This window comes from Phyllopteryx taeniolatus, chromosome 4, assembly GCF_024500385.1.
Source record: "Phyllopteryx taeniolatus isolate TA_2022b chromosome 4, UOR_Ptae_1.2, whole genome shotgun sequence".
Taxonomy (NCBI): Eukaryota; Metazoa; Chordata; class Actinopteri; order Syngnathiformes; family Syngnathidae; genus Phyllopteryx; species Phyllopteryx taeniolatus.
Window position 1 is genome coordinate 19,602,866 of NC_084505.1, and position 24,119 is coordinate 19,626,984.

General features: G+C 42.5%; 2 protein-coding genes across 2 annotated transcripts; both read left to right on the forward strand.

Annotated features, from left to right (window-relative positions):
- Positions 1 to 1,073: 1,073 nt before the first annotated feature.
- Positions 1,074 to 6,991, forward strand: ptcd1 (pentatricopeptide repeat domain 1). Its single transcript, XM_061770340.1, has 8 exons — positions 1,074 to 1,625; positions 2,288 to 2,428; positions 2,884 to 3,102; positions 3,396 to 3,497; positions 3,625 to 4,218; positions 4,641 to 4,757; positions 4,852 to 5,034; positions 6,241 to 6,991. The coding sequence occupies exons 1-8, from the start codon at positions 1,212 to 1,214 to the stop codon at positions 6,457 to 6,459; spliced, it is 1,989 nt and encodes a 662-aa protein (XP_061626324.1). The 5' UTR covers positions 1,074 to 1,211; the 3' UTR covers positions 6,460 to 6,991.
- A 1,353-nt stretch (positions 6,992 to 8,344) lies between these two features.
- zgc:112980 (uncharacterized protein LOC503706 homolog) lies at positions 8,345 to 23,990 on the forward strand. The gene is made up of 26 exons (XM_061770339.1): positions 8,345 to 8,384; positions 8,473 to 8,525; positions 9,057 to 9,192; positions 9,263 to 9,371; positions 10,364 to 10,454; positions 11,558 to 11,708; positions 11,778 to 11,868; positions 11,932 to 12,057; positions 12,615 to 12,677; positions 12,747 to 12,869; positions 13,582 to 13,737; positions 15,580 to 15,633; positions 15,726 to 15,952; positions 16,026 to 16,105; positions 17,792 to 17,881; positions 17,968 to 18,045; positions 18,262 to 18,369; positions 19,999 to 20,104; positions 20,201 to 20,270; positions 21,154 to 21,377; positions 21,503 to 21,582; positions 21,704 to 21,790; positions 22,733 to 22,819; positions 22,898 to 23,002; positions 23,149 to 23,251; positions 23,666 to 23,990. The coding sequence occupies exons 3-26, from the start codon at positions 9,066 to 9,068 to the stop codon at positions 23,749 to 23,751; spliced, it is 2,622 nt and encodes an 873-aa protein (XP_061626323.1). The 5' UTR covers positions 8,345 to 8,384; positions 8,473 to 8,525; positions 9,057 to 9,065; the 3' UTR covers positions 23,752 to 23,990.
- Positions 23,991 to 24,119: the final 129 nt, after the last annotated feature.

Consider the following 24,119-nt stretch of genomic DNA (forward strand, 5'->3'; position numbering starts at 1 on the left):
CGAAGAAAGACAGAATATATGTGCATGAATGAGAGGGGTGGTGGGGCAAGAGTGAGGCTAGAGGGAGAAGAGGTGGCAAGGGTGGAGGACTTTAAATACTTGGGGTCAACCGTCCAGAGCAATGGTGAGTGTGGTAAGGAAGTGAAGAAACGGGTCCAACCAGGTTGGAATGGGTGGAGGAAGGTGTCAGGTGTGTTATGTGACAGAAGAGTCTCTGCTAGGATGAAGGGCAAAGTTTATAAGACAGTGGTGAGGGCAGCCTTGATGTACGGATTCGAGACAGTGGCACTGAAGAGATAACAGGAAGCAGAGCTGGAGGTGGCGGAAATGAAGATGTTGAGGTTCGCTCTCGGAGTGACCAGGTTGGATCAAATTAGAAATGAGCTCATCAGAGGGACGGCCGAGGTTCGATGTTTTGGAGACAAAGTTAGAGAGAGCAGACTTCGATGGTTTGGAGACGTCCAGAGGAGAGACAGCTACTACAGTGGTAGAAGGATGACGAGGATGGAGCTAGAGGAAGACCAAAGAGAAGGTTGATGGATGTCGTGAGGGAAGACATGAGGGCAGTTGGTGTTTGAGAGGAGGATGCAGGAGATAGGCTTACATGGAAAAGGATGACACGCTGTGGTGACCCCTAAAGGGACGAGCCGAAAGGAAAAGAAGAATATAATTTTCTGGTTTGCATTTCAATTTGAATTATTTTAAAATTACTTTCAGATGTTACTTTAAAATCTTCAATGGTGTTTTGTTTTTAAATGTTATTAATACAAGGTTTAATACAAAAAGACTGAATTTCATTAAAAATAGAAATGAGTTTAAAAAAATGTTAATTTTGAAGGGCGTACGCCTATTAGCAGGCATACCAATGCATTACTGATGTTGTCGATTAACTTGAGAAGCTTTAATATAACGTGCACATTTTTCACGATTCCATTCAGTAATTAATAAACACTTTCTTTTGCTGTAGCACATACCATTTTACATGGTGTGACATATGATAATTTATTTTTGTAAATGGTATTTTTTAATAATGACGAGATTTTCAATTTTCTCTACTATCGACTACCCATGACTACCGCATGGTTGCGTCACCACCAAACATGGCGACGCGCACGACACGACACACTGAGCTCGTGTTGACAAACAAGAAAAAGTTGATAAATTGTCAAGTATATAATATATAGCTGCTTTGTAACGTGTTATGTTTAACCATGCTGCTGTCCGTACCCACTTTGTGCTGCCGAAATTGGGCAACAATGTCAGTCATGGTTGCCAAGTTGTCCCGTCTACCAGTGGTCAACAAGCGAGCTGCTACCCGGTATGAAGCTCCACCACCACCACCTCCGGCGAAGCTCTTCCTCACACCCGTCAGACGGTTCTCCCGGTCTGCCTCCACATGGCAGCAGGACGCGGAGATAGCCTCGTCCTCGGAGGAGAACTTCGGCGCTCTGTCCACCGACATGTCTACCCGCAGGTCTTTTAGGAAAGTTAGCCCGGAGATGTTGGACCTGAGCTACCCAGAAGACGACGACAAGAAGTCGGAGCAATCTTCACGTAGGCCCGGGAGGAGAAATACCACCTACTGGTACTTCTTACAGTGCAAGAAACTGATTAAAGCTGGGAAGGTTGGTGCTATTTAGACATTGTCATGTATCGTTAACAGTCCAGAGAGAAGGCACTAGTTCTAGTTATGAAAGAAGGTTCGAGTCTTAAGAGAAGGTACTAGACCACACAGAATGTACTCGTCCCAGAAGAATGGAATGGAATGGAATGGAATAGAGCTTTATTGTCATTGTCACATGAACATTGAAAATCAGTTAGGCATTTCCCAATTTAGACTCGTCGTCTAAGGTCAAATTAACGTATCAAACATCACAAAATGGTGGGTTTTCACTTGGGGGCTACCTCTGAAAGTATAATATACACTTTTTTTCTTTCGTAATTGAATAGCCCATGCCACTGTTTACTACAAATTTAGCGTTTTATTTTGGCGGAATAAATTTCATTCACTGGAAACTTTATTAGGTACTCTGATGGTCTCATGACATCCGATGCAAGACTTTGGCCTTTACAAAGGTAATAATGCTCTTGTATGAATGTTTTCATATTATACTAAGTGTCGTTTCTGATAATTCGACCCTCTTTTGTAGCTAAATAAGCAAAGTGTAATATTTGAAACAGCGCCAAGCATGGTGGCGTGCTCTGCAAACACCAACCACAATAAAATACATCATATTTTTTGGGTTGTGTGGATAATAAAGCAAAGATTATATGTGTTGAATTTCAGCTGCAGGAGGCATTGGAGATGTTTGAGAGAGACATGCTGCACGGTGAGAAGCTGCAGCCGCAAGAGTACAACTACAGCGTGCTCATCGGAGGCTGCGGGCGAGCCGGCCAGCTTCAGAAGGCCTTCAAGCTCTACAACGATGTGAGGACGCATCGCACGTCCCGTGCGCTACCTCAAAATACATGTGCCGCATATTTTTAGGGATACATTTTCTCCATTTTAGGCACTAGTTTTCCAAAAAGTCAGGTTTCCATGCCCTTAAATGTAGATTATACATGGATGAAAGGAACATTTCATAGAAAACAGACAATACCCGTCGTCACTTAAAACCATCACCTAAGTCATTCCTCAAAGTACTTTCCACCTTTCTTTCCATGTTATTATAATACATAAACATATTATTTATTTTATAAAACGATATAAGAGCATAATATAGAATTGTCAGGAAATAGCCAGGTGTCCCATCTATGCAAACACAAATAAATGTCAAATAATGGCTTATATTACTCCAGCATCCAGTTATCTAGTTATGATATTTTTTTAAAACTTCTGGCAATATATTGAAATGTAATTCAAATGCATTTTTTGTGTTGCAGCTGAAAAAGCGAGGTCTGGAGGCGTCGGACGCAACCTACACGTCTCTGTTCAACGCCTGCGCCGAGTCTCCGCACAGGCGTGTGGCTCTGGAGCAGGCGCTCAAGCTGGAACAGGAACTGAGACGCAAGAACCTCACCCTCAGCGTGGCCACTTACCACGCCGTCCTCAAGACGCACTCACTCAACAACAACCTACACGCCTGCATACACACGCTCAGGGTGGGTGTGTGTGTGTGTGTGCGCCATTTGTGTCTTGCATGTATGTGTGTGTGCAAGGAATTAAAGGGATTAATTAAAAAATAGAACATACAAAATATGACTCCTACATGGTGTATCGTGTGTGTGTGCATGTCTTGCCTTGCATGTATGTGCCTTCTGTTTGTCTGTATGTCTTGTGCATGTGCGTGGGTTTTGTGTGTGTCTCTGCTTAATCCTGGATGTATCTGTGTGGTCTATATCATTGTATCTTGTTTGAAGTTTCTGATCACTTTTGTGCGTGTGTATGTTTCTAGGAAATGCTGGATGTTGGTCACGCCGTTACTCAGGAGACATTTCACTACTTGCTGATGGGATCTCTGAAGGACAAAGAGCTTGGCTTTAGGCTGGCTTTGCAGGTCTTTTCACTTTGACTACACTATTGCTAACCAGAACCAGTAATCGCTGAGGATCTCTCAGATGAATTCAATGCAAAATACACGACAAATGTGTGTTTTGTTTTTATTGTTGTTGTTGTTTTTACAGGTGTGGCGGCAGATGCTCAAGTCTGGCCTGGTTCCGGACTCCAAGAATTACAACCTGCTATTGAGGACCGTAAGGGATTGTGGAATTGGCGATCCTGCATTGGCCTCCAGCATCCTACTCCAGTCAAACGAGACACACGTCAAGTCAAGCAAAGGAGTCGATGTTGACCTTCTGGAGCGGCAGCTGCTTGTCCAACCTGACAGCCGAGGTGGTGGTGGTGAGACGCAAAACCCCTTGGTGCCGCTCAGACCGGCAGAAACTGCACTCCTGCCTGTTGGCTTCACCCCTAACCTGCTGGACCTCCTGGAGGGAAAGGGCGGCGGCGGCGTGATCTCCTTCGGGGCTGTGGAAGGGGCGTCCGATAGACTGGCTCTGCTGGGCGGAGCCCACGGTTTCCTGGAGAAGATGGCGGCGGGCGGGCTGGAGCCAGACCTGCGGACTCTGACGCTGCTGGCGGACACCATGGCGCCCGGTCTTCAGTCTCTGGAGACGCTGTTGAAGGTGGCCAAGCGGCACCGCGTCAAGCTGGACACCACCTTTTTCAACTCGGCCATTCGCAGGGCTGCCAGAAGTGGAGACCTGGATGGAGCTAAGGTATTGTTCTTGGGTTAGATGCTTCCAACTTTATGGGAACAGTTTGGGAAAGCCCAGCTTCCGTTTTATGGATTTGTAACGATTGACATGTAGACTAACCAATGACGTGCAAATGACAAAATGCACCAATAATTGGTGGGGAATGTAATGCTTGACATGTCAACTGACAAAATTGAGTCAAAACACTAAGGAAAATTGCGGGGCATCAACCACTAGACTTTGTGACATGTTGACTTGTCACTTGTTGCTAGGCAGAGTTCATAAGGCTCAACACCAATGCCCAATGGAGAAAAAAAAAATAGAACCCTTTTACTTTACTTTTGCCCATGTATAGTTTGTCCCTTCCCTACAGAGCTGAACTCGTGAAGTGAAAAGCAAAAGTGACGTTAGTATCTTAGAATTTTGTGTTTGCGTGTCTGCAGGCCGTGTTGAGTGTTATGCAAAAGCGCAACGTGAGCGTGGATGTGCAGACGTTTGGGAGTCTGGCACTGGGGTGCCAGGGACAGAAGGATGGACTTCAACTCCTCCAAGACATGGAGGTGATGATGATGATGATGATGATGATGTATGTAGCGTATGTATGATGTAATCATTTCCATGTAGTCTGACCAATGGCTCCATGTTTGTTGTCAGGAGGCGGGATTACAGCCCAACGCGCACGTGTTCTCTGCCCTAATTGGCCGAGCGGCTCGCCGTCTGGATTACCCTTACCTGAAAACGCTGCTGAAAAGCATGCGTGATAGGAGAGTGTGGCCGAACCAGGTAGTCATCAAACAGCTGGAGTTTGCAGCGCAGTATCCTCCCAATTATGACCAGGTAACCACGGCGACCATTTTGTTGCTGTCGCCTTTAAGAGACACATTATTCTTTTCCCCCCCCCCCCCCCCACACAAAATTTACAACCATTTCCATGTGTCTTAATTAGGGATCCAATCACGTGATCTAAAATCAGGGTCGATCATGTGATTTTCAGCTGATCGAGATCAGGTGAAAAAGATCGGTTTAATTCATTTTGTGAGATTTTAAATGTCACAAAGTGACAAAATAATCCAACGGTACAAAGATCTTGGCAAATGGAACAGTAATAGCTTCGTTTTAGATTACACAATGTCACTTTTCGGGCTATTTTTAGTACCCGTATAATATAAGTGACAGAAAGAGACGCAGACTTTGTGTTTGTGTGTGCATGCGTGACACACACAAACACAGTTTCTGCCCTCCCTGAGCGTGCTTTAAGATGTTTAATGACACCTCAGGTGTAGTTTACTGCGCAACTAAACACGCAACAAAAATAATTACACACATTATATATTTAGATAGAAGACACACGTGATCGTTTTAGATAACCCCATTGACTGGTTAGCTAGAATTAACATTACATCACTTATTTTTCGGACTATAAAGTGCACTTACAATGCTTACATTTTCTCAAAAGTTGACAGTGTGCCTTATGATCTGGTCCGCCATATGTATGAATTCTGCTTGTGCTGACTGACCTCGAACCGATTTTATGCGGTCAAAAATCTGCCAAAATGTTTTAGTGTGACTTTGGCAAGCCAAGAAGCCGGATTATCGGAGCGTTACGGCTACCGTAGTGAGGAGCCTCGCGGAGTGATATTTACTGTGCTTCAACATGAATATTATGGTGTGTGTGTGTATAAGTTATTTATCTGATTGTTTTGTTTTGCTTAATGTGCCTTATAATCCAGTGTGCCTTATGTTTGAAAATAGACCCGTTCATTGATAGTGCGCTTTATAGTCCGAAAAATACGGTACCTTCAAATAATTAAAAAAAGCTGATTATGAAGAGAATGAAATCTCATTTTTCCAAGAAAAAAGGCAAAATATCAGAAGAAGAAAACAGTTTTTACAGAATGACTCTCACAGACACATTTATACAAATAGGCAGATACTGTATTTATTTCACACTTGATGGGTGGGCAGGCACTCAAGACAGTCACAACTATTTGAATACGAACAATAACAAGTAATGTGCTGCTCATTTCATTTCCTTCTTCCCAGTACAAGTCCCGCAACAACTACCTACTCCAGATTGACGGCTTCCGTGGTTACTACCAGCAGTGGCTACAAGCCATGCCGGCCCAGGACGACCAGGACGGACAGTCGGACTCGAGTGCGACGTTTGTCAAAACTCAAGCTGAGAGGATCGAGGGCCGGAAGAAGCAAAGAGCAGCGGCGAAGATCAAGATCAGCAGCACGGAAGCAACCATGACGCCTTAGTCGTGGCCTCTTTATTGTTAGTAATTCATTCATTCATTTTCCGTACTGCTTATCCTCACTCGGGTCGTTCGTGGGCATGTGAGTGCAAATGGTTGTTTGTTTATGTGTGCCCTGCGATTGGCTGGCAACCAGTTCGGGGCGTACCCCCCCTCTTGCCCGATGACAGCTGGGATGGGCTCCAGCACGCCCGCGACCCTCGTGAGGAGAAGCGGCTCAGAAAACGGATGGATGGATGATATCATTTCAACAGAGCCAAAACATACGTGGTGAAGACCCACCGGAACTTCCACTTATGACCCGGGCTAAGTTTAGCTTCGCCAAGACATAGAACGATCTTAAACAGTTGAGATGTGTCACTTCAACACCATTTCTTCATGCCAATTACTACTTTGCTATCATCTGTTGATTTGGCTCCATCTTGTGCCATTTTAGCGTTGCAGAAAAGTACAAAAATACACATGAAAGCTGTGATTGGGTAGATTTTTCAGCAAATAATGGTGGATAGGTTAATTAAAAAAAACAAAAACGTGAATGGTGAATCATGAATATATAATGCTTATTGTGTTTTATTTTCTTTTTGTGTATGATCGTACACTGTCCCCTGAGGTGATTCTAGGATTTGAAGTTTACGGGTGATGAGCTCCTGGCTCGACAAGATAAATTTCACAGTTTTGCAAATTTTAATCAAATTCCTATGAAAGAGAAGCAGAACACATTTTGGGAAAGTCTGTAACTAAAGCATCACATTTGATAAAGGTTAGAAACTAAAGAGGAATTGATTGGATGTATAAAACAAACATATTGTAACCCTATACTAATTAAAGGGGAAGACGTATCATTTTGATACAGCAGCGTCTACATACACAATAACAGTATGCATTTTTTTTTCTAGAGTAAACCACCCCTCAAGAGTGAGTAATAAAAAATACCCCAAAATTTACCTTCAACTTATTTTCAGGACTTTTGACATGGAAACATTTAAAACACACTGACAGAAATTAACGTTTGTGAATATTTTCAATACTAATATGTGAAAATCTCTCTCTCTCTCTGTCCCAATAGGAGTTATATTGTTAATTAACATCCATTCAGCTTGTCAGTCGCACCTTGGCTTTAATACACATGCGCAGGACACAACAGCTAGCTTCTCTCATTCAAACAGGACAGTGGTGCTGTCGCTGATCACCTGAAACATTTCCTAGAAATGTCAGCTAAGTCCCACCTAACTACATAAACGGTTCTGTATGATTAGATGCAGCAAAATTATGAATGGTAATGAGAAATCTGTTGGTTTTGCGCATAAGAAGTTAAGAAATGCGTCGCGTATCCTGGTTTAAGCCAGGTATGGAAACCACGACCGTATATCACTGGAAGGCAGTGTATTGCTCTGTACAGATAGCGTGCTCAGGGTCCAGTTGGGAATAGGTGGGATGGATTGCGTGGCACAAATACTTTATGATGCAAGGGGGGGTGCCGTGTTTTTGTTAAAATATTTCCTTTCAACCAATTACTGCATGGTTATGCACTTTATTAGCTTGGTTAAAAAGGACATACAGTTGAAAAAAACTATCTCGCAATTTTAGGGGTGCTGGAATTCAATTTTGAGGTACTTGAGCACACCCACAAATGAGCTGAAAAGGCCCAAGAGTGTCCCTGAGGGCACGAACGAGCCTGTTGGCCATTAGCAGGGACACGTCAGTGCGTCCGCCATATTGAATGAGTCAATATAACGTAAACATCTCAGAGTGTGACGCTCTGAATAACCGAACGGCAAATACCAACCACGCGCTTAAGTTTCCGAACGTTTCGGAGTGCACAGAGCGCGCTAGGAGGGAATTTCCGTCCGTACCCTTTATTATATGCTTTTGTATTATAGAAATAAAGTTTGTTGGTGGGAAATTGGATCGTCATATCGGACAATATTGGTAATAAAGTAAGTCTACAACTCAAATTCCGACAGATGATGCTGTGAATAAACTTCCCTTTACGCTCACACGTATTAAATCCACGAAGAAGACAGCCGGAAGTGCGTTTGCCAGCGGCGCGAAGAAATCATTCTTACGAAGGTTTGGCAGTGATCAGTAAGAATGCATGCACTCATTTGCTTTACATTTATTCAACTTTTAAGTACTATTATTGCTCTGTAATGTTACATAAAATGTTCTGTTTGTGGTGACAATCTTACGCGGCTCTTCAAAAGGGCTTGTTTGGAAAGGCGTTTTAGCTTGTCCAAGGTCGTAACCTCACTCGTCTAAACGGACCGATTTGATTTCTGTTCAACAAGCCGGTCCCATTTTAGGGTAATGGGAGTCAACGACAACCCAAGTGCGTCATGTCCAATCTACTCCGTGTTTTGTTTTGGTCGCCGTCACAAAGAAATAGAATGTTAGAAATGGAAGCAAGGTATGCATTTCTGTTCTGGCTTCTTTGCTTCATTTGCGTGACTCGCCCCAAATTAGTCGGAGCGGGCGCAGAGTAGGACAGCTAATATTGTACTTTCTAGGCTCTTTGGTATCATAAGTTGGCAGTTTCCCCTTTCGATGGAGATTTACAGAAATGTTTTAACTCATTTGAAATGTCTGCCGTTGTTTTCCCAGGCGTTCGTGATGTGCGCAGCCGTGGACAATGGCAGTATCATCATCATCAGCGATGATGAAGAAGAAGGCTGTAACCCGCAGGTATCCTCCTACGAATCATCACTTATCATGGAGACGGAGGACATGCCGTGGAGGGGTAAGCCATCTTCGATTTGCTTGTCTGTACTCTGTGTGTGCACCAAACACAACGTTTTGTGTCCTTTTAGACTGTACGCTGTCTCCCAGTAAGATGGACGAAGACCTGGTGGTCACTTTCTCCCGTCCGGCCGAGGTGCTGCCCCATGCGCGCTTCGACTGCCCCAAACATCCTTTTAAGTGAGGCCTCTAGTTTCCGCACCATTACTTTCAACCCAAGTCTATTTAGTTTCAGTTTCACAACAGACGTGAGAGTGAGATAGTGCTACAGGCAGAGAGGTGCATTGCAGCTGGGATAGGGAAGCAGTGTGTACTGTGTTGAATTGCATTATCAATAATAATGTTGGGCTACCTTTTAGCGTTATAAAAGTCTTCTGAACTTCTGGAATCACGGGAATATGCATTGGCCAATTACAAGGCCTATATCGTTTAATACTTGTACATAAAATGGACACCATAGTTTTTCCGGACTCGATAAATTGTCATTGTTGTGGTGAGCTGGCGTGCGCATCACACAGTGAGCTGACAGAGTTGGACGGTCGTGTCATTAGCCACTTGTGGGCTCACCGCAAGTACTTGCAGGGCCCACAGTTGCCACGGCATTCGGGTTAGATTTTTGTAAACACCATCTGCCACTCAATGCAACGGCATGCTCCTAAAGTAAAATAAAATGGTTCAGGTTTAAACCGGATCAGCTCCTCATAGCTTGAGGCACTTGGTGTATCTCAATGCCAGTATTAACTAGAGACAAGTTATCTGGATGCAGATTTTTTTTCTTTTGTTTGTACGCAATTTATTTTCTTGTTTTGTAGTTTGTTGTTTTTTTTTCTTCTATAAATTTGTTTAGTAGAAAAAAGTTCAAAGCTTAAAATAGTTAACGTTTACTAGTAAACACCCACGTTTGCTTGTATTTTATATATTTCTTTTAGCACTATGTAAGAGCAGGGATCACCAACATGGTGCCTGTAAGCACCAGGTAGCCTCCAAGGACCACATGAGTAGCCCGTGAGTCTTTTCTAAAAAATAACTCACCACTAATGCGACATTGTGATTTACTGAGTGTTAATATTTATGAATGTATGCATTTATTTATTTAAACTTAGCATGGAACATGTTATATATAATATATCCCCCCCCCCAAGCCGCTTAAGCCTTCATCTTCTGCCCTTCAGAGCTACGGACGACTGCGGGGATCCTGTGCCTGGGAACCAGCTCCAATGTGAGCAGTGCTTCTGTTACATCTGTGACAAACTGGCAGCCAAGGTATGTGACAAGAGCTGGGTTCACATGGAGCCTTGTATTGTTATTCTAATCTGTTTAGAAGCCCAAACCAAATGAAAACTCTCTACATAAACACCTCAATCGGAATAAAGAGGCCGATTCTGAATGGAATTTCATTCGGATTCACAGTGGTGGAATATTCCCTTTGCCAAAGCGATAAGTAGTACATTTTCATCATGTAAACAGTGAATAAGAATGTCTTGATGTAAATCTGCAGTGACGTCGTTATTTACGCACTTGAAAAGATGGCGCCGCCGACTTCCTACCAGAGCTAATCTGCCACGATGTTTGTATCTTGTTTTCATAAACCTGTTCCTTTTAATAAAAGTGTAAAAGCATTCGCAACTACTTTGCTAAATAGACGATTGACCTCATACTTGAAAATGTGATGCTTACATCGATCTGCGCATGTCATGCGTCTGTTAAATGGCTGTTCTGATTAAATGTAATGATCCATGTAAACGCCAGATCGGAATAGATCATGACGCGTGTAAACAGTTGACCAGAGATCTTCAATTGGAATGACAAAAACAATTCTGTCCGGCTATTTCAAGATGCACACACACATCATCGCAATGGAGGTGGGAGGACTCCAAGACAGCGCGATTGTTTCCCACTTGATCATAACTCAGTTTCAGCCATTTTATTTGAACACTCGTTCAGGGTCATGGGCAAGCTGGTGGTGAGGCACCAGACAGTGCTCGACTGCTATTTGCGTGGGCTAGGGACAGAGCCCTGTGGCGAATAGTGAAAATCCACGAGTAATTGACACCCACCTGAAAGGTTTATGCGATAATTGTCTATAGATGCCACAATATGGCGGCAAAGCACTATTTTTGTCTTAATGAAGCCCATTTTGTGGCACAATGTGGCGCGGAACTCTAAAATGGGACTTCCCTTTGTCCTGTAAAAACGCAGAAAAACTGGTCACATCAAATCTGCGATATAAGTATTAGTCCGACCAATGCGCTATGCTAATTTAATTATTTTAAAGTGGTGTGGTGAGTATGACTTCACAACTGAAGTTACAAAAAAAAAAAAAAACCAGTGAAGCTAATGCACGGAATTTTGTGTGATGATGTTAGTGTCAAAAGTGGCACATGAGCGGCGTGTGCCACTGCAACAGCCACAAGAAGAGCGACTTCTGGAACAGGATGAGAAACAGCGAGCTCCTTGGCCAACTGGCGGTCTTCAAGTTGACGCTGTCAGAGGTCGACGGGCACCTCCGACAAGCGGGTACCGACAAGCTTCACTTTCTTCTTCTTCTTCACGTCATCTGAAAATAACAATAAGACTCTCTCACAGAGTCCATGCTGCAGAGCTTCAAAGCAGACCTCAGAGCTCGGACGGTGTCCTTACTGGTCGACAAGCATGTGAACGACGGCGTCACTTACGAGTGAGTCATGCCACCGTTTTATGCCTTTTGAACCTGACGCCTATTTTATGTTCTCTCCCGCAGCTACTCGCCCGTCTACGGATGCGTGTTGGCTTTCTTGAACAAAGTGGACCAACAAGATGGCCGAGCGGCAGCCGTCATGAGGCTGGCGGTCGCTCAGGAGTTGCTTCAACTTTTGCAAGTTGAAGGGTTTGTAGGCCAATGTACACGTGACGCTTTATTAAGCACACATGCACATTTTTAGAGTTACCTGGGTGATGCAGGTGGACCTAATAAAGCGTGTGCGTGCGCGCAAGTGCAAGGGTGTGTCAGTGCCTGAGTGTGTGTGTGTGTGTGTGAGTGTGTGTTTTGTCTATGTGTGAGAGAGTCTTAACGAAAGAGAGGAGATGGGTGAGAGAGGTGGTGTGTTTGTGTGTGTGCAAGCGTGTGTCAGTGTCTGAGTGTGCGTGTGGGAGAGTGTGTCCGTGTGAGTTTGTGTGTGTGTGAATGAGTGTGAGAGAGTGAGCGTTTGAGAGAGATCGAGTTTGTGTGTGTCAGAGAGGATGTATTTGTGTTGTGTATATCTGTCTGTCTCGTGTGTGTTGGTATGTGAAGGAGAGTGTGTTTGTGGGGGTCAATTTGTGTATCTGTCACTGTGTAGCTATGTTTGCTTGTGTGTATCTGTGGGTCTGAATGTCGGTGTGTGTGTGTGTGTGTGTGTGTCAAGATGTATGTCTCTGTTATGTTTTTTTTCTTGCCGTCCGCAGGATTTATCTCCCAGTGTTGCCCTCCTCGACCGCTGCAGCGGCCAAATGGATGTTAATGGACAGGTGGTGTATGCTTGTATGACACATTTAAGTGTACGTGTGTGCGCTCATGCGTGTGCTTTTGTATGTCAGGTTGGCGTCGTCGCTGCAGCGGCAGATGGTCATGGACGATTTCACGCCAGAGTTCAGACAAAAACTGCAGGATTTTTACAGGACTTTAAGTTTTCCTCCTCAGCTCAAGCACATTAGGACCAGGTGTGTGTCCACTTGCATGCCTTTCACACGCAGTTTGTGTACTTCGTTTTATAGGGCGGATCTGTGTTTGTTGTGTGTCTAAAAGATGTTTTGTGTGTGTGTGTTTAAGGTATCCCTGTCTTTTTGTGGTTTAAGGTGTATCTCTGCTATTTTGTGATTGTTTGAGGTTTTTGTTTAAATTGAGTTTTTGTTTGGAGGTATGTTTTGTGTTTGCACTTGAGGTGATTGTGTTTGTTTGGGGTATGCATATTTTTTGTTTTGTGTATTTGTATTTTTTGTTTGTCTAAAGTGTGTTTTTATTAGTTTGAGGTGTGTGCATATTTTTCTGTTTTATTTTTTGCTTTTTTGTTTGAGGTGTGCAAGTCTATTTTGTGTTTGAGATGTCTGTTTTTAAGGTGTTTTGTTTAACGTGTGCGTATTTTTGTGCATTTGTTTGAGGTGTGCATTTGGTTTGTGTGTGTGTGTGTGTTGCCGTTTTGTAGGTTTGTTTTTGTTTAGTGTGTGTGTTTTAAGTGTTTTTTTGTTATATTTTTGTTTGTTTAGTGTAGTTGTTTTTTTGTGCACTTGTGGACATTTTTGTGTGATTGTCTATTTTGTGTGTAAGGCAGGTTGGTTGTTTTTGCTTTGTTTTTGTTTCTGTGGTGTTTTGTTCTTATTCTGTCCCTAAAACAACTGTAACGTATGTGTGTGTGTGTGTGTGTGTGTGTCGCAGCATGGATGTGCGCCCGTGGGACGACATCCTGCTGGTGTCTGTGTTAAAAGGACAGAACGTGGTCGGCGTGCGCACCAACAAAGGGAAGAAGGACACTCTGTTTGAGGACATTGATGTTTTTCTGCTTAGAGTGGAGCGACTGCTGGACCAGAAGAGGTGCACAATGGAACAACATTGCGTTGTTGCGTAGCTTGAGTCGGTAGACGCACACTAGATAACATTGAATTACATTGTGTTAGGAGTTCACTTCTACTTATCATCCGTTATTTGCTGAAAACTCACCCATTTGTGGTTTTTGTGCTCCTTCTGAAACACTCTAAGATGACACAAAATGGTAGCAAAGAACCTGGCTAAATAGGCAAGTAGTGCAATTGGTGCAAAGAGGTACAGTGGAACCTTGGTTCACAAATTTAAGTGGTTATGCGTCTGTGCCAAGACTGATCGATCGTGAGCAGAGGTTCCATTGTATGTCGAAGTGACGACTCTCCACTAAGAGACAAGCTCTGTATTGGAGTGGAGTTTAGCCTAGGAGGTGGAAGAAGTTACCTGAGGCATCGCTACATGTATATGCGCACTGCATAGAGCTGGCCAATATATATATCGTGAGGACGATAGAAGTGCTTTTGTCACCTCAGCAAAGGACGGACACGGATGCATGATGCATATTTTGAAAGTTTACAGTAAATAAAACCTTTTTCTGAGCAGTCAGCAGCTCGCAAAATAAAGATTGAACCGTTTATTTCTCGTAATTTGATGAAAAGAGCATGGATTAATAACAGAAATGGAAAGCTGCGTGGCAGGCAGCAGTATACAGAAAGGCGATCGCTGATTGGTCAAAAGTCAGATGACAAAATGTGACGTTCCAAGCCACGGGCGGTTGAAAACTGGGCGAAAAGGCACACATGGCTTTGTTTTATGGTCAAAGACGGCGCCGTAGATGAAATGCGTTGTTCCCTTGTTGCCAGCACGCAAATCAAATAAAATCTTGCCAAAGTTTGTGGAACGTGTTGCATGCAGTGGGCTAAAGAAAGTAAATGTTGAAAAGCAGAACCGCGCAGAGGCACACAAGAAGGCAGTACATTTTGCAACATTATCCGAAATCTTCAAAACTACTCCTATTGGACGGGCGTTGAGCCATGGCTCTGACGGCGAGAAGGTTCGGGTAAGTAAAGTCAGTGGGTGGTGTGCTGTATAGTGCTACTATATTATGTGTATAGCAAGAGGGATGTATGACGCCATCAGGCTCTGAAGATAGAGAGCATTTAAAATGATGATAATCTGGTGATTTCAAATAGCACGAGATCCTAAATATAGACTGAAATATTCGATAGCTGCAGCCCTTTATTTATTTTAAAAAGAAATAATCCTAATTATTATAATTTATAAAGAAATCCAAGACATTTTAGTGAAACCTTGAATGCTAATATTCGTTGGGCTTATTTCCAGTAATTTTGTATTTGCAGTGTGTAGTCTTCATTTTAGTAAATATGTTAGACATTGTAAGCATAATTAAAAAAATACTAATAACCAGAGAAAACAAATGATCAGCAAACAGTACACCAGTTGATTCATCCATTTGATATGCCTCCATATATAAATTTAGTGTCGAAAAGCATACAACTAGACTGTGAGTGATTTAGTACTTAATAGAACTTTTATTTAAATTACTTCCCAAAACAGCGTGTCAAAAAACTGCTACACAAATCTCAGCAATTGCTATCCAAAAATAATTTTGGATAGCAATAATTGTCCATTTCGCATTTAAAAAATGTGAAAAAAACTTTCATTCCTATGGTGTCTAGGAGTACACACGGTAGATACTGTATGTTAACTTGGCATTTGGATTATTAGGTAGTCCTTGGAAAAGTTGCTCCCTTGTAAGGAAGGGGTCCCCGGTCCCAAAAATTGGGCGGACCCCCCCTTAACCAATCATAAACTTGCTTGCAGTATATTGACAGCAAGCTCACACGTTAACTTGTTTACTTGAATGTCTTGTAGGTTTCGAGAGTTGAGCCGCTACATACGTGTCGTCCGGACAAAACGGCTCAGTTGGTGAGTGCGCCGTGACACTGTCACTGCCAAATGCCACTTGGTGGTGCTGTGTTGACATCACCCCCTTCTGTCTTTGTGTGCCTCTCTTCCAGCTTCCTGCGGCTGAAGGACCTCATCCCTTTCTTCATGTGCATGGAGGGCAACTTCAACCCTGCGCTCACCACCTTCTTTCAGTCAGGCAGCGGGATCGTCTCGCGCCTCACGCTGCGGGACTTCCAGTTGTACCTGCGTGTGCTGGACACAGCGACGGCGCCCGAGCTGTCCGTCGGTCCCGTGGGGGAGCTCTGCTTCGCTGCCGACAAATGGTGTGCGATCCAAGGTCGGGAAATGTCCCACGTGACCTCCATTTCATTGTCTTCGCCAGAAAGGTTGAGCCCTTCTCTCTGTTTCAGGTGCGGTGCCTCTGACGCGTTTAGAATTGGTCCGCTTTGCTCGCAAGGTCCACAAGTGCTGTCCGGCCATCCGCATGAATGTAAGTGTGCCGCTAAGCATCGTGTGAACTTCAGCAAAGACTAGGGTTGGGCATCGTTTCCGGTCCCGATTCCATTAATTAATGTTTCAGGTAAAAGTTAAATATAGCATAGTTTAGTACGGAAGCGTATTGCATTCACTTGGATTAAAAAAAAAAAAAAAAAAAAAAAAAAAAAAAACTTCTGAGTAATTTTTTTGAGGGCTTTGTTTTTTGAATATTTTTTTTTCTGTTTTTCTGACAATTTTTTTTCCACTTGCTTTTCTGGCAAAAAAAAAATTCACCTGTTTTTCTGACTATTTTTTTTCCCCACCTGTTTTTCTGACTATTTTTTTCCGAGTTATCGGGACACATCGAACTCACGCGAGAAACTGCGGACTCAATAATGGCGGATTACTGCTGGCCCGGGATTGTGGTACATACGCCAGTGAAGCCGATTCCGGCGCCTCAGTTGCACACCATGCGGGTCCAGTATTTTCATCAGTCTCCTGATCGTCTCTTGTGTCACCACGTAGCCAGCCTGAATGCATTTTAAATGCATCATCTGGTATCCATGGAGCATACCATATCTGTCCAACTGATTCTGGACAAACATTGCTGTATCAAGCAGATCTGAATGGGCTTTCCTCCGGAACAAACGCAAAGTCCGCAGGTGCCTGCGTAATGTCGACAAACTAATAACAATACTATCTATGTGACTCAAAGACAGGAGTATCTCCCAGTGTCTTAAACTCATATCAAAATAAAACTTGATCAAACTAAATAAGCCGGTCATGTTGCTCACTACGGAGTCCGCAAAGAGTCACTTGCAGTTCGCAGGTTCTCACGTGAGTTCGTTGTGTCCCGATAACTCAGAAAAAAATAGTCAGAAAAACAGGTGCAAAAAAATTATTCCGAAAAACAGAAAAAACATTTCAGAAAAACAAATTGTCAGAAAAAATGAAAAAAATTATTCAAAAAATCAAAGCCCTCAAAAGAATTACTCAGAAAAACAGGAAATCCAAGTGAATGCAATACGCTTCCGTAATTTAGAACTGTTTTATCACAGCAAATGGTTTATATGTGCAAGTTTTAACTTGACTTCCTGTTTTAAGCTTGTAGCCTTTTATTTTGAAGGGTACGTACCAGAACTCAGCATTTTGGCATGAAAAGTAACTTCACACGACACCGTTGATTTAAAATGTATTTATTTATTTTTGAATAATTATTTTTTTGTTGCTGTTTGTAATGAATGGAACCAAATGCTTTAAAACGTTTCCTTTCCCTGCCCACCAATGAGGCACAAGGTTGGTGTTTGTGATACTGTGAGACATTTGTGAATTTTCTCCCAATTCATTGCGATGTGAAGTTTTAGCTCAATGTTAAGCTTTTTTTTTTTTTTTTTTTTTTTTTTTTTTTAAAGTCATCGGCTCTTACGTTGGTTTGAATACTAAAATAAACTAAATAAAAAAAAAATAAAAAAACAAACTGCAGCCAACCGTTTACCTTGTTAGCTGCCTCAATGTTGGCAGACGTATTTTATTGTTTCACTCAAACAATTGACTGAGAGTTGACTTCACTGAAGCTCCACGCGGTGTAGACTCAGGCTTGGTGTGGGAGGGAGCATGTCAGACTTCTACATATTGTGAAAGCCGCCTTGGCACAATATAAAAAAAAAAAAAAGACATTTTTACCACGTTCTTTATCCAGTCTGAGTTTTGGACCCACTTGCTCAAGATCGTCCACGTGAGTCGCCAGGGGACTGCCGGTATCCCTGAACCCAGTCTGGCCTTCTTAAAAGTATGACTATTTCAAATAATTTTTCCATGAACTCATCATTTTATTTTCATCGGATTCCCTTGCTTTCCTTCCTCTTCTTCAATCAGGAAGCTGCACACACGGTCCGTTCTATTCTGAAGGAGGAGTACGGTGATAACCTGCAGGTCCCGCATCACTTTGTGTCGGTACGTTCTTACACGTCTCATAAACACAGATACATATAGACACACAGACCACTGACACGGCGGTAGATACACGCACAGTTGCACACAGACAGACACGTATAGACAGACAAGCTGGCACACAGACAGACATACGTGAAGACATCCACACACACACACGCATGCACCCTAGTGACCTTTGTGTGTGAGTAGCATATCAAATTTGTGTGTGTGTGATAGCAGGCGTACCCAGATCAAGCTGCGTTGCTGCTGGTCACCGGAGCCTTGAGTCACATCATTCTCCATCCGTCTCTGAATCCAATCATCCCGCTTCTCTGCACATTTGAGGTAGCTACAAATGTGACTTTTGGGTACAACATTAACATCGGCAGCTAACAGTACGAAGCAAGATGTTATTGAGATAATCCTGTTATGTAACTGGTATGTAAACAGATTTGGACCATTGAATAACGGATACTTTGGTCTTTGGTTTAGCATGTTCGCACCTGCATGCTAACGGATGGCAATTTTGATTCAATTTGGTTATTAGCGCTGCTTTATTTGCTTATCTGACGCTAGTCCATACAGAAAATGTAATATGGTTTGCTGTGACACATTTTGGTACGCTTGGAATTTTTGCTATGTGAACACGAACGTGGCCATTTTGCTTGATTTATAGACAGCTGGGTAGGGCTGGAGGTAAGAAAAATCAAATAACTTCAACGATAGGTCGACGCAAAATTTCTGCCTGTAAGCTCTGCCGGGACCCGCCAAAAAAAAGCCGGAACCAATGTTTCACACGGACATTTATTGCAGACAGACGCAGTCTTGGGCCAGTGATAAACTTTGCCAAAAACAACAGAGGAGTGTCTGTGTTTTTTACGACACTGTTAGATTTTTAATGTACATAGAATCAGATTTATGAGTGAGCTGAATTGTAGTTGGCTTTTTTTTGTTTTTTAAACCTAACATGGTAATCGCTAGCACGCTTATGCTAATCGCGATTGCTAGCCATTTAGCATTTTGCTGTCTCAAATTCTGTACACCAAATTTATACCATACACTCAGTACCAACATATGCAGTTTAAGGATCGAAGTCCATCCCTCATAAATGAGAATACAATTCATGTTAATAGTTACAAAAATAATAGTGGGGGCCCCGGGCGATTATTATTATTCGATTAGCTGACCAATAATTGATTCTAAAAATATTCTATAGGGACAGACCTACAGCTGGGGTCATCATCGGTATTATTCATTCTTATTTGTCAGTGACATAGTTCTTTTTAGCAGCTTCCGTAGTTCAGTGTGTATTGTCCCCGTTGATGTGCACTGCTGACACTAACAACATGGCTGTAAATGGAGACAAGCTAGTTTACAAAAGCACTTAATGTTACCAATTAGCCATTTCGTCGCTATATTTAGTAACTTTTCTGAGCCCTCTCGCAACTATTTTTCACAAAAGTGACTTGTGACTTTAATTACTGCGAAGAAACCGACAAGGTTAGCGGAATTTTCCTGAAATTGCTGTCCCCCCTTTCATTATGTTTTCAGTGACTTTACTACCAGCATTGGCTTTCTTCATCGGAGGCTGAAACGCTGGCTAGTTGCAGAGTAAATATCTACACTTAAGTTTCATAATTTCCATCTTCTTATGTGTGTAGTTGGATGTTGTCAAGCTTAGCTTGTTGTCCACGCCGTCATAGTGAAATATCAATTGATATAATACCCTTTCAGAAGTATATTTGTTAAACAGTACACATCTTTCTAAATGAATCAAGTTGGTAAGTGAAAGTCCACCAGAGGCTCATTAAATGCGAACATGAGCCAGAAACGTCCGCCCTGTCATTGTCCACCCTGCCAGCAAGCTCGAGCTCGCTTACGGAACAGGTTAAACTCATAAGGTACTACTCTACTGTTGAACAGCAGGTCTTTTTCGTGAAAGTGTGAGCCAGTGATGTTATGTTTGTACGGCAGAAGAACATGTGGGCTCTCCACTGGTTTTGGAAGGACATGTTGCCTGGCGCCGAGTCTCGCGTGGCTATCGTGCACAAGATCTATCGGGAGCTGGAGAACCCAGCAGGTGGGATTTCACAGCACACATCCCCCTCGAGGTCTTTGGGTGATTTAGGTCTGGGCTCTGACTTCTGCATTCCTGCTTCTCTCTTTTCCCTTGCAGCGAAAGACCCTTCAAGATGTAGTCTGTCTAGCAGACAAGTTCTGTGGCCGTCCGCAAAGAACTGGGACAAGTGCGTGCTGTTAACAACACTATTTTAACCCTTCAGGCATCCATTTTGTGTCATTCAGGTTCAAGACATTTTTTGTGTGTTGAATGAATATACAGCTGTAGGTTGCATTTGCCAGAGGTGTTTTAGTATGGGATATTTGTATTTTCTAGAGGTGCAACAATTCATTGATTATAAAATGAATCAACTATCTTGATAATCGATCAAACGTTGAGTCATTGTTTACCTTAAAATTGTCCAAATCCTCTGATTTCAGCCTCTCAACAGTAAACATTCTCTTATTTCTCTTATCTTTTTGTTTAATCAAACTTTGGAAAACAATGATCAACCTTTTTCTCCTATTTTTCTGACATTATGGATCAAACCATTAACTGAATCATAATTTATGGGGAGAAAAATGGTAGTCACTTGAATCTATTATGAAAATAATCGCAATTTGGAGCCTTAGTATAAATAACCTGAAGCAGCCTCAGAAGTGTACGTACATCAAACTAGCCCGTCGTTCGCATGAATCCGTACTCAAGACGTAGCTCTGTTTGAGAAAGGTTGGAGAGTCCAACCTCACGCCCTCCTGTTTTATTGTTTCACAATGCTAAATAAACAACAATAATCGATTAATAAACAGTAATTGTGAAAAAATGTTTTTACAATAAACTACAGTAATGCAAAATGTTTTATCCCATTGATTAATGGATTGAATAATCAATTTGATAGTGACAGCCCTAATATTGATGTTTTTTGTACCGCAGTAAAAACTTCAATCAATTTAAAAAAAGTAGCTATGCCAGCGACACGCAGTGACTGGCAGAACAATGAAATGCATTTGCTACTAGATAGCAGAAGAAGATGGCATATTATCTTGTCATCGTTAATTGTTGTCTTGTAGATTCCTGCAGCTGAAGGACTTCCTGCCATTCCTGCTGTGCCTTGAGGGCCAAACTGGCGAGGCGCTGAGGACGTTCTTCCCAGATAGAGGACCAGCTGCGCGCCTCACGCAGCACACCTTCCAGCTCTACCTCCGCCTTCTCGGCACCACCGCGGCACCCAAGATGACAATCGCTCACACAGGGGAGCTCTGTGCTCACGGCGACACCTGGGGCCGCGTTAAAGGTGCCCGTCTCTGCATGTGCGTGTGTGTATCTGTCCCTCAATGTGTCCCTGTGTATGTGGATGTCACTGTCTATGTGTGTCTGTCTGTCCTTCCTTCCTTAACATTGTGTGTATGTGCGCCCCAGGTGCTGTACCGCTGATGCGTTCACAATTCGTGCACTTTGCACTCAAGGTCCACAGACACTACCCAGCTTTCTATGCAAATGTAAGTTCCAACTAGTTTTCCCTCTTCTTTTTTTCCCCCCCATCCAGTCATCTCCAAACATGGGGAAGTTTTGTTTGTCTTTGAGTTTGTGTGGTTGTGCGTGGTTGCTTGTGTTGTTCAGTCCCAGTGTTGGATCACACTGCTCAACGTGGTCAACGTCACACACTCACTCAACAGCTTCCCGGAACCAAGTCCGGACTTCATGCACGTATGTTTTTCTTGGTCTTCTTTTGTGTACCTTTTTCTGGTTTGTGTGCGTGAGAATCTGTTTTTGTGGATATGTTTTGTATTTTTTTGTTGTGTGTGCGTGCGCACCTGTATGTTATTTATTTATTTATTTTTGTATATTTGTTTTTCTTTTTGCATGGTAATTTTTTGTGGGAGTCTTTGAGTTGTGTGTGTGTGTGGTTTTTGCGTTTCTCTTAATTTGTATGTTTCTTTTTTGTGGATTTCTTTTTTTGTTTGTTTTTTGTTGTCTTTTATGTATTTTTGTTTGTTTGTGTGTTGTCATCTTGGGTTGTATAATGTTTGAGTGTAGAGGTGCAACAATCAATGAATCGACATCTAATCGATTGTCAAATTAATAGCAATTTTTGATAATCCATCAATCGTCTAGAGACGACTTAAAATTGTCCAAATCCTCAGAATTTCAGCCTCTCAACAGTAAATATTAATAGTTATAGTTATTTTCGTAATAAAGCAGACTGATTATCTTTGTTTCAGCAAAATAAGACATTTGCAAACAACTGTTAGTGTGGAAAACAATGATCAACATTTTTGTCTACTTTCTGCCATATTACAGACCAAACCAGTAACTGAATCATTATCCGTTTGTTTGTGCATTTCAATTTTGTTTTTTACTCCGATTCATCGATTAATCAAAAAATAGTGGACAAATTAACCGATTATTAAAATAATCACCTGCAGCCCTATTTAAGCATGTTTTTTTGGTGTTTGTTTCTTTGGGGATGTCTGTTTTGTTTGTTTTTTGTGTATTATATATTTTTGTGCAACGGCTGTTTTTGTTCTTTTTTTTTTTTTTTTAGTGTGTCGTGTTGGTTTTCATGTGTAAATATTTTCATATTTTTACGCACGTGTACTTCCTTAGTGTGTTTTCAATGAACTGATGCAGTTTTCGTCTTGGCATCAGGAAGCTGTCAACGTTACGAATTCCGTGCTGCTCTCCTTCGACAATGGGCTCATCTCCGACGTACTGATTCCACAGCACTTTATGCTGGTACCAATGTCAACATGCTACACGAATCATCTGTGATACGAGTGCACGTACAATTGTGTGTGTGTGTGTTTCCTGTAGCTGTACCCAGATCAGGCCCTGCTGCTGCTGGTCACCAAAGCTTTGAGAGAGAACATCCTCCATCCTGATCTCACGCCAATCATCCCCATTCTCTGCACCTTTGAGGTAAAGAATACAAGCTACTCCGAAACAGGAAAAGTGCATCAGTTTAGACAAGAGTCTTCAATGAATCCAGTGCACGTTTTTATCCCTGAAGACAATGAGCTCTTCATTTTTTTTACATTTTTTTATTTTTTTTAACCAAATGGCAGAAGAACCTGTGGTCTCTGAACTGGTTCTGGAAATACTTGTCCTTTGATAACCGCAACAAAGCCATCATGGAGAAGATTTATCAGGAGCTGCATCAAACAACAGGTGTGCGTTAATTTTAGTTAAGAAATTTTTTTTGTGCGTACGAGGTTTTGACTGTTGGTGTGTGTGTGTGTGGGGTGGGAGTTGACGTCATTGTCTGCGTGAATGGGTTTCAGTTGGTGTCCGTCTAGCTGTGTGTCAGTGTGTGTGTTGTGCTAATATGAGTTTCTTGTGTGTGTGGGGGGAGGGGGGGGCATTGCCAATTTGAGCGTGTGTTGGTTTGTGTATGTGTTGGGTGGCTTTCAGTGTGTGTGTGCGCGGGGGGTGGAGTCAATGTGTATGTGAGTGGGTGTGTCTGTGTGTGTGTGTGTCTGTGGTGAATTACGCAGTGTCCTTGTAAGGCACTTTTTTTTTTTCTCTCCTCTCGGCGTGTTAATGAGTGCCGTCTTTGTGCGTACCCTGTGTGTGTATCATCAGGAGATGGCACCATTTCTCTTGAGTCCATCGGTCACCTTTTGGATCCTTCCAACAGCACCCTTGCACCAGTAAGTCATGTATCATGACCACCACCAGGGGCGCTACAGACGTGCACTGTCTTTTAGCGGGACACACCTGTAGCACTGTTCTGTCAAACTGCTAATCATAATGCAGTTACTTTATCAAACACTGACAAAAGTCAAGAATGTTGCCACATCATCTTTATGCACTTTTTGTGACTTTTTATTTTTGTAATGTTTTTCAGAAATGTTTTTTCTTGTTATACTACTCAAAGTTGACTATAGTAAAAGCAGTTTAAAACACACATTTGTTGTTGAATTCCCGACAAGACTTCATCAAAGTCGTACTTTTATTTATTTTTGGAGGGCGGGGGTTTATCCGCAGTTATTTGCTGAAAAACTCACCGCGGTGTTTTTGGGGGCTACGGTTGCTT

Bases quoted from the DNA above. Each gene is read 5' to 3' on its own strand.
- ptcd1 (XM_061770340.1), top strand. From the start codon at position 1,212: ATGCTGCTGTCCGTACCCACTTTGTGCTGCCGAAATTGGGCAACAATG. The intron at 4,219-4,640 runs GTATTGTTCTTG...GCGTGTCTGCAG, and splicing joins GAGACCTGGATGGAGCTAAG to GCCGTGTTGAGTGTTATGCA. The intron at 4,758-4,851 runs GTGATGATGATG...GTTTGTTGTCAG, and splicing joins AACTCCTCCAAGACATGGAG to GAGGCGGGATTACAGCCCAA.
- zgc:112980 (XM_061770339.1), top strand. From the start codon at position 9,066: ATGTGCGCAGCCGTGGACAATGGCAGTATCATCATCATCAGCGATGAT. The intron at 21,583-21,703 runs GTAAGTTCCAAC...TGTGTTGTTCAG, and splicing joins ACCCAGCTTTCTATGCAAAT to TCCCAGTGTTGGATCACACT. The intron at 23,252-23,665 runs GTGTGCGTTAAT...GTGTATCATCAG, and splicing joins GGAGCTGCATCAAACAACAG to GAGATGGCACCATTTCTCTT.